Raw genomic sequence first — 10,218 nt, 5'->3', positions numbered from 1 at the left:
GTGCGTGCGTGCGTGCGTGCGTGCGTGCGTGCGTGCGTGAAGTGACTTGACCGAGTACGCCTATGTACGGTGTCTGAAGGAGGTTCTGAGCATATCCATGATTTGTGACATCTGTGTCAGGGGTTGCGTCCCAAAGAGCCCGAGTCAAATCATATGCGTGATATATAACGCTGACTATGATGTTCGTGTAACTGAAATTGTTGATCAACTTAAAGGTCAGAAGAAGTCATACAAGCTAAGCACTTAATAGAAGGGACAGAACAAAAAACCATGAATAGTTTACATGCTGAAAAGGAATAATCGGTAAAACACTTGTTTTTCTTTCTATTTTGCCCATAAATGCTCAACGTGTGGTAGCTCATTGTGATATTCTCTAAGAATTCATATCAAATAATTCCCAGCTTCACGGCGTAATCTGTGTTCAGGAGACAATCCTGTGGACACCGGTGGCACGATTACATGACATTAATAAAGGATGGTGATGACCCGTATTTCATCTGTGGCGAGTCTAACGGTCACCTGTGGCGAGTCAAATAATCATCTGTGGCGAGTCAAATAATCACCTGTGGCGAGTTTAATGGTCATCTGTGGCGAGTCAAATAATCATCTGTGGCGAGTCAAATAATCACCTGTGGCGAGTTTAATGGTCATCTGTGGCGAGTCAAATAATCATGTGTGGCGAGTCAAATGGTCACCTGTGGCGAGTCTAATGGTCACCTGTGGCGAGTCAAATGGTCACCTGTGGCGAGTCTAATGGTCACCTGTGGCGAGTCAAATAATCATCTGTGGCGAGTCAAATGGTCACCTTTGGCGTGTCTAATTGCCATCTGTGGCGAGTCTAATGGTCACCTGTGGCGAGTCAAATAATCATCTGTGGCGAGTCAAATGGTCACCTGTGGCGAGTCTAATGGTCACCTGTGGCGAGTCAAATGGCCATCTGTGGCGAGTCAAATAATCATCTGTGGCGAGTCAAATGGCCATCTGTGGCGAGTCTACTGGTCACCTGTGGCGAGTCTAACGGTCACCTGTGGCGAGTCTAACGGTCACCTGTGGCGAGTCTAACGGTCACCTGTGGCGAGTCAAATGGTCACTTGTGGCGAGTCTAATGGTCACCTGTGGCGAGTCTAATGGCCATCTGTGGCGAGTCTAATGGTCATCTGTGGCGAGTCTAATGGCCATCTGTGGTGAGTCAAATGGTCACCTGTGGTGAGTCAAATGGTCACCTGTGGCGAGTCTAACGGTCACCTTTGGCGAGTCTAACAGTCACCTGTGGCGAGTCAAATGGTCACCTGTGGCGAGTCTAATGGTCACCTGTGGCGAGTCTAATGGCCATCTGTGGCGAGTCTAATGGTCATCTGTGGCGAGTATAATGGCCATCTGTGGCGAGTCTAATGGTCATCTGTGGCGCGTCTAATGGTCACCTGTGGCGAGTCTAACGGTCACCAGTGGTGAGTCTAATGGTCACAGACTGACATAGCCCATCGCTCTAGTCACATCAAACTGAAATAGTACCTCACTCTAATCATATCCACAATCGCAGACTGACATAGAGCCTCACTCTAAACACATCAACAATCACAGACTGACATAGCGCCTCGCTCTAGTCGCATCAACAATCACAGACTGACATAGCGCCTCACTCAGTCACATCAACAATCACAGACTGACATAGCGCCTCACTCTAATCACATCAACAATCACAGACTGACATAGCGCATCACTCTAATCACATCAACAATCACAGACTGAAATAGCGCCTCACTCTAATCACATCAACAATCACAGACTGACATAGCGCCTCACTCTAGTCACATCAACAATCACAGACTGACATAGCGCCTCACTCTAATCACATCAACAATCACAGACTGAAATAGCCCCTCACTCTAATCAAATCAACAATCACAGACTGACATAGCACCTCACTCTAATCACATCAACAATCACAGACTGAAATAGCGCCTCACTCTAATCACATCAACAATCGCAGACTGAAATAGCGCCTCACTCTAATCACATCAACAATCACAGACTGAAATAGCGCCTCACTCTAATCACATCAACAATCACAGACTGACATAGCGCCTCACTCTAATCACATCAACAATCACAGACTGAAATAGCGCCTCACTCTAATCACATCAACAATCACAGACTGACATAGCGCCTCACTCTAATCACATCAACAATCGCAGACTGAAATAGCGCCTCACTCTAATCACATCAACAATCACAGACTGACATAGTGCCTCACTCTAATCACATCAACAATCACAGACTGAAATAGCGCCTCACTCAAATCAAATCAACAATCACAGACTGACATAGCGCATCACTCTAATCACATCAACAATCACAGACTGACATAGCGCCTCACTCTAATCACATCAACAATCACAGACTGAAATAGCGCCTCACTCTAATCACATCAACAATCACAGACTGAAATAGCGCCTCACTCTAATCACATCAACAATCACAGACTGAAATAGCACCTCACTCTAATCACATCAACAATCACAGACTGAAATAGCGCCTCACTCTAATCACATCAACAATCACAGACTGACATAGCGCCTCACTCTAATCACATCAACAATCACAGACTGAAATAGCGCCTCACTCAAATCAAATCAACAATCACAGACTGACATAGCGCCTCACTCTAGTCACATCAACAATCACAGACTGAAATAGCGCCTCACTCTAATCACATCAACAATCATAGACTGAAATAGCGCCTCACTCTAATCACATCAACAATCACAGACTGAAATAGCGCCTCACTCTAATCACATCAACAATCACAGACTGACATAGCGCCTCACTCTAATCACATCAACAATCACAGACTGAAATAGCCCCTCACTCTAATCAAATCAACAATCACAGACTGACATAGCGCCTCACTCTAATCACATCAACAATCACAGACTGAAATAGCCCCTCACTCTAATCACATCAACAATCGCAGACTGAAATAGCGCCTCACTCTAATCACATCAACAATCACAGACTGAAATAGCGCATCACTCTAATCACATCAACAATCACAGACTGAAATAGCGCCTCACTCTAATCACATCAACAATCGCAGACTGAAATAGCGCATCACTCTAGTCACATCAACAATCACAGACTGACATAGCGCCTCACTCTAATCACATCAACAAGGCATCATCCATAGCACTGTTCCCCTCAATAAAAAATCTTCAAGCAGTTGCTCTCCCTTACCTTGCACATTGCACTTACATTGTGCTCCTTGTATGTTCCTCCTTCGAATACTCTTCGGCAGTCTGATCTTCAGACTCTCTAGGATCAGCTACCAAAGCCCTGTATCATCATGGGCGAAGTCCAACGGGGGGAAGTCCAAGTACAAACAGTAGGGGAAAATCCTTGAAGACTTTATTTCTGACAACAATCTCTGCACTTTTAAAGACGACTCAAACACTTATTTACATCCTGTCAATCACAGATTCAAACCTTTAAAACGGATTTGTATGGTCCACGCTGACCTCTGTGGAAGTGACCACTTGCCTACTATTCTTAAAACTGTTAACTCCACTGACCATCAACCAACAACCAGGTGGACTTTTACAAAGGCTGATTGAGCATTATATAAATTATTATGTACTGGAAAATTAAAACCTGACATTTTCAGACATGTTCAAGATCTGATACAGTTGTTTTCGGACATCCTGAATGAAATTACTGATGAAACAATTCCTCTGCAGATCCACATATTCACAAACCATGGTGTAACAGTTAGGGCAAACAGGCATGAAAATGTAGGGGAAAAGCGGGAAAATATTTCTCCCGACATCCTGCAGTTCATTATTTTGATAAGGTTAGAATTACAAATGCCAAGGCACGACGTCCTTTTAAACAAAATAAGAGTCAATCTTGGAGGAACTATGTCTCCAAAATAAATTCCTGCACACCCATATCATCTTAAGGAAGGTGACACGTTATCAACTGATGAAACTGATATTGCCAATAAGCTTGGAGAAACGTCAGCAAAACTATCTTCAACGTCTTATTATGTCCCGGAGATAACAAAAACATCAGAAACAACAGAAAAGAAAAAAAGTAAATTTCACTTCTGATAATGGTAAAGTATTTTCATTACATGGGCTACATACTGCCCTTGGGCAAGCTCATGACACAGCAACGGGAGCTGATATCATACACTACCAGCTTTTGAAACATTTACCCGAATCATGGGATACTTTTGGATAAATTTGATCAAATATAGACACCAGCCTGACCGGGATCATACAGATCCATCTAATTATCCACCTATATCTTTAAGGAGTTTCGTTTGTAAAACCATGTAAAGAATGGTAAATAATTAATTAGTGTGGTGTTTGGAAACCAATAATCTAATTACAAATATTCAACGTGGTTTCCATTTAGTACTACTAGAATGCTTTGTCAAAATGCTATTGTAAACAAACAGTTTTGTCCGATCTTGAGAAAGCATACAGTATTACCTGGAAATACGTCATTCTAAAGATTTACAGTATTTTGGCGTTTACCTCACTTTATATCATAGTTTTTATCAGATAAATAATTTCAAGTCCCAGTGGGTCCCATCCTGTCCTATCATTATAATCAGGATCGGGGTGTCCCGCAAGGCAGTATTTTGTCTGTCACTTTATTTAGTATTAAAATAGATACTATTAGCCTTTCAAAGGCTTGTAGTGATTCAGTAGATGGATCACTTTTCGTGGATGATTATTTATATTTCTTGTCATGGTAAAAATATGCATGCAATGTGTCTCATTAAAATTCTTAAAAGGTCCCTTGAAAACGGATAAACGGGTTTACGTTTTGTAAATAAAAAACTAACTGTATACATTTCTGCAGACCTTTTAAGCCATATAATGACCCTGACCCATTTTTGAATGGCAACCCTATCAAAGTAGTAAAGGAGGCCAAGTTCTTGGGACTAATTTTCGAAAGCCAATTAGTCTTTTTATCACGTATAAAATACCTTAAAGCTAAATAGCTGAAGGCACTTGATTTGTTGAAAATCGTTTCTAATTCCAAGTGTGTGTGTGGGGTGGGGGGGTGGGGGGAAAGGATCAGAATTTACTCTTGCACATGTAGAGCTTCCTGATCCGTTCCAAACTTGATCACGGTTCCGCCGTCTATGGTTGAGCCTGTAAAAGTAATCTACAGAAACTAGATATTATTCATCACAAAGGCCTGAGGCTTTGCCTTGGAGCTTTCAGAACATCTCCTGTTCATAGTCTGTAAGTGGGGTCGGATGAGCCATCCCTTAAGCATCGCCATCCAAATTTTTCAAACAAATCCAGCTTTTGACTGTGTTTTTCATCCTCTTTATGAAGATTTCTACAATAAAAAAATCGTCTCTTAGTCCTCCTCTTGGAATAAGTTTACAATCTCATATTTCTGCAGCTAAAATAAATCTTGAAAATATAGCCCCCACTCAGCTTTTGTCTCCTCCGCCATGGCAGGCAGTAAAGCCAGAGGTTGGCCTAACCTTAAACTAATTGTTTGTTTGTTTGTTTGTTGTTTAATACCGCACTCAGCAATATTCCAGCTATATGACGGCGGTCTGTAAATAATCGAGTCTGGCCCAGACAATCCAGTGATTGGCATGATGAGCATCGATCCACGCAATTGGGATACAATGACATGCATCAACCAAGTCAGCGAGCCTGACCACCCGATCCGGTTAGTCGCCTCTAACGAGCGTAGTCGCTTGTTACGGCATGCATGGGTTGCTGAAGACCAATTCTAACCCGGATCTTAGCTAAATTGGAGAAGTATTCACGAAATTGATGAAATCGGAAACAAATCGGTTAATTCATCAACAAGAATATACTCATTCAAGATCCTTATACAAAACCTACAAATCTATATTTACAGATGGTTCCAAGGATGGTGACGCTGTTGCCAGCGCCACTGTCATTGGATCCAGGACTATGTCACCACGACTACCAGATAACTCTTCCATATTTACGGCCGAAGCAAAGGCCATATTAACAGCACGAGAATATATAAGTAAACAATCAAAACATAAGCAATTTATTATATTTTTAGACTCACTTTCTTGACTTCCAGCTTTTAAAAAATCTATCTTGTACACATCCACTTTAAATAAAAATTGTTGAATTATTTCATTATCTTGCTACTGGCCAATACGACATCGCATTTTGCTTGTTACCGAGCCATGTTGGAATCATTGGTAACACAATGACTGATGCTGCAGCTAAAGCAGCACTCATCAAACCCGTGACACCGGTTCAAATTCCATGCAGCGAATATAAACTTGTGATCAGATGCTACATCAGAGACCTCATGCAGAAGAAGTGAGACATCCAAGTAGGTATAAATACGTTACACGAACTCAAACCACATATCGGTTACTTGGGTTGTAAGTTCAGATTTGAAGAGATCATTTTACGACGATGTCGTCTTGGTCATAGTAGATACACTCATGAATATTTATTGAAAGGTAAGGATCCTTCATTTCATATCTCTGATGACAGAATGTTAATTTTTACAATACAAGGGACAAATATTTCAAAGTTTATACCATCAGGGATCTTTTTAATCAGATAAGTATTCCTCTAATTCTTTTTTTATAAAGAAATTGAATTAATTTTTATTAACTGAGATTGCTATTTGCTATGCCCTTGATGGGGGTTGAAGTAGCGTAAAATTGTTGTCCCCCTGAGAGGGTATGTAAGCCCACCTCATTCGAAGTATTGTATGTCTACCAGTGTTTAACCGAAGACTATTTGTTTGTTTAATCACCTGGTCCATTATCACCAGTGACGAAGGGATGGTGTAAATCCTGCTGGGATCCATGCAGGTAGCAGAGATATAATAAGTCCCCATGGTCCCAAGAAAGGTGGCCTTACTTTGGCTGCTAGTGATCTACAGCCCGTTTTTATATTGTATTGTTATGTCTAGTGATATGTTTGTATGGTTATATGCTAGTTGTAATTTATAACTCTGTGATACTCTAGGTGTTTGTCTGCCCTTTGTTGATAGGTTTTATATAGTCTGAATGTATGTTTTATTCGTGTGTAAATTGTTCTCGTCACGATTTGGCCGACATATTGCCGATGTGACATTAACTTTTAACTCACTCACTCAATTCTAACCCACATATTCATAAATCACTTCAGAGCGCCTTTACAGACCTCAAGGGAAGAATGGTCGTTCACAATGAAGTGAAAATTGACAATTCTACGACGAGTGTTTATCTTACCTGACCTGACACTGGCAAAAACACACGAGTAGCACGATAGGGTGTTCACATATAATATTATGTTATCTCGTCAAGCCTCAGCATTTGGGACATTAGATATGTGGATATAGATATGTGAAAAGGACAGCTGAATATGATCACGAAAAGTGTAAACAAATGTTAACTTAAGATCATCCTTTTCATGTTTCCTCTTGTTTTAAGAAAAAAGACCAAGATACATAAATATAATCATCGTCAAACTCTTTAATGTAGGTTCTGGTCAGGGTCAGGGTCAGGGTCGGGGTCGGGGTCAGGGTCGGGGTCGGGGTCAGGGTCGGGGTCGGGGTCGTGGTCGGGGTCAGAGACAGAGACAGAGTCTGACCTTACCTTGAGCATTTTGTATAAATAATATGTACATCACAGCAAACTGCTTGGAGGTTATAGTCATATTTACTCAATTGAATACAAGTATGGATGGTGTTGAAATCCTTTACTTGTTCAGTCCAGAATGTTCAGTAGGTCCTTTTCGTAGACAGCTATGGTCAACATGATACCTGAACCAACACACACGCCCACACATTGCAGGAACAGGTCACGGAGAGGATTCTCGGTATCCACTGACGTCAGTTCCGGTACCATGGTTACCAAGGAGATGTAGATAAACATTCCACCAACACATGCAAAAATCCACATGGAAGCTTCCTCAATATTTCCCAGCGCGACACCAATCAGCATCCCAACAAAACACAGCACGGAGGACAGACAGTTGTAGACAACAGCCTGCTTGATCGACATTCCAGCTTTCAGAAGCACGGCGAAGTCCCCGATCTCATGAGGAAGTTCGTGACAGAAGACAGCGATGGCGGTGCTGATTCCTCCAGTGATGCTGTTAGCAAATGCAGCCCCGATAGCCAGGCCGTCGCTGAAGTTGTGGACGCCGTCCCCGAGGATGACCATCCACGCCACAGCGGAGACAGAAGCGGAAAGAGGGCCGTCATGGTGGGAGTGGCCGTGTCCGTGACCAGTGGTTGACTGACCACTGACCTTCTGAGTTGTTTCCTGTTTCAGTGGCACTGCTTGTTCAGTTTGGGCCTCACTGTTGACAGTTGTCACCATGTCACCGTCCTCTTCCGAAACAGACTCGTTGTACGAGGAAAGATTCACAACAACTGCAGACAGATCTGGTTCATCACTGAATGTATGTTTTGCCTTCGCCTTCTTCCTTGCCATCCTCCTGTTCCTCGCCCCTGTCAGGATGACCAACAGTCGCTGAACGATGAAGAAGAAGTAGATTCCCAGCAGCCCACAAAGTCCCTTCCAGACGCTGTCCAAATGGTCGTGGTCGTGATCCTCGTCAGCACCTGTTGCCGTCTCCCCGCCGGCAATGGCGTGGGGCAGCAGATGTAGCATGGCGTCCCCAGTGAGGGCACCGACCGCCATGGCCACGAGGAACTGCAACAGTTGGTTGAAGAAGAATTTCTGCATAATTGGAATGACAGCCACACCCAACAAGCCGACGAGACTGATGACGACGACGGCAGCTGTGCTGTATCCCCAAACCCGAGCAGCTACAGGGACAGTGGACGTCGGCGCAACGTGGCGGTGGAGGGTCTCATCGTGTCGTCGGCGACAGTGGGGATTGTCAAGCTGGTACACAATGGCAGGGGACATGAATAGAAAATCCTTTTTGCCAATCTTACCTCTTTCGTCGGCATGGTAGATTTGGATGAGTTCTTGTACAGACAGGCATTCAGTGTGCAGGTCGTGGGTGTGGATGACAACAGACTGGGCGTCACCACTGCCAAGCCTTGATGGGTCACGCGATGGTGTCCTATGTCCAGTTTGAAAGTTCACATCCCTGCGAACACGTGGACTCCGGCCTTTATTAGTACTGTAACCAGTGCGTCTTGTGTGGTCACGGTCACTCTCTGGCTCATGGCGTCCTTTCTCTCCATGGTCGCCATGACCTCTGTTGTCCTTCGCCCCATGGCCACTGTTTTCCCCATGGTCGCGGGTAGTGTTCACCTTACTATTATAGTCAGTGTTCGCAGATTCATTTTGACTCATGTTCATGTCACGTGCTGCGTGTGTGTTCACATCCTCCTCGTGATCCTTGTGTTCTCCCTGTACGGCGCTCGCACTAGGACCAAGGTCACGGTCTTCCATCTCGCGGGCATCATCAATCCTATCAGGTTCGAAGCCTATTCGCTCTAACAACACTTCAAAGTCAGCCAAGAGAATCTCTTTCTCCCCACGGCCATACTTCTCAAATATCTGCGTTAGGAAATATTTCCCTTCTTCTTCGATGTAAGTGGAGTTATTCCTGCGTCCGATTCCGCCGTTATGCTTGTGTATGTGTACAGCTGGGCGTCCCCGACTCTCTTTATCTGTCCCGGAACGTCTGGCCCCTCCAACATCACAGAGACCTCCCAACAGAAGTACTGACATTAACGCTGTGACAGCCGCCATGCTGACGGACATTGCCATGTCCTCAAAGGTGTGCAGCAGGTAGGCCAGCCCCTAGGAGAAGCACTTACAGAAGCGCCATGTGACGAACATCTGGGGCAACTCACACACACTTCTCGCCATACAGTGTGATACGATCATCGTCACAAGGTGACTGTCACGGCTTCTGCTGAACAGCCACGTTTTGGATCTAAGTGAGCAGGGAGAGGTAGAAGTGTGATACAATGTTAATAAGTTCTACTCAAGTTATCACCGAGGACACAGGTACGCCCTTTGCCCTGTTGACAGGAGAGGCGCAATACAATAGGTGTAAGCTTCACTGGGCAATAGGGCAGAAAGTAGTCTACAGCCACAGGCTTTGCTAAAGTGTATCTGTAATCGCTATCGGAAAAGGCAGGTGGGTGGCATGGCCTTCACGCCGATTTTGAACATTACTCCAGATACATCACGGCCTGCTATCGGTAAAGAGAAATAGTTCGTGTGTTGTAACAAATAGATAAAGGGTTTGTTCAAATATTATCTGC

At 43.8% G+C, this 10,218-nt stretch overlaps 1 protein-coding gene across 1 annotated transcript; it reads right to left on the bottom strand.

Moving 5' to 3' along the window:
• Nucleotides 1-7,490: 7,490 nt before the first annotated feature.
• Nucleotides 7,491-9,940, bottom strand: LOC139444768 (zinc transporter ZIP10-like). The gene has a single exon (XM_071225719.1). It carries the CDS (start codon nucleotides 9,713-9,715, stop codon nucleotides 7,727-7,729), a length of 1,989 nt encoding a protein of 662 aa, XP_071081820.1. The 5' UTR covers nucleotides 9,716-9,940; the 3' UTR covers nucleotides 7,491-7,726.
• Nucleotides 9,941-10,218: the final 278 nt, after the last annotated feature.

Source organism: Haliotis cracherodii, unplaced genomic scaffold (genome assembly GCF_022045235.1).
Source record: "Haliotis cracherodii isolate W230 unplaced genomic scaffold, xgHalCrac1.p SCAF_10, whole genome shotgun sequence".
Classification (NCBI taxonomy): domain Eukaryota; kingdom Metazoa; phylum Mollusca; class Gastropoda; order Lepetellida; family Haliotidae; genus Haliotis; species Haliotis cracherodii.
The sequence above is the reverse complement of the archived record's forward strand: the minus strand, read 5'-3'. Positions and strand labels throughout refer to the sequence as shown.

Excerpts from the sequence above, each read along its gene's own strand:
- LOC139444768 (XM_071225719.1), bottom strand. The coding sequence starts at position 9,715 with ATGGCAATGTCCGTCAGCATGGCGGCTGTCACAGCGTTAATGTCAGTA.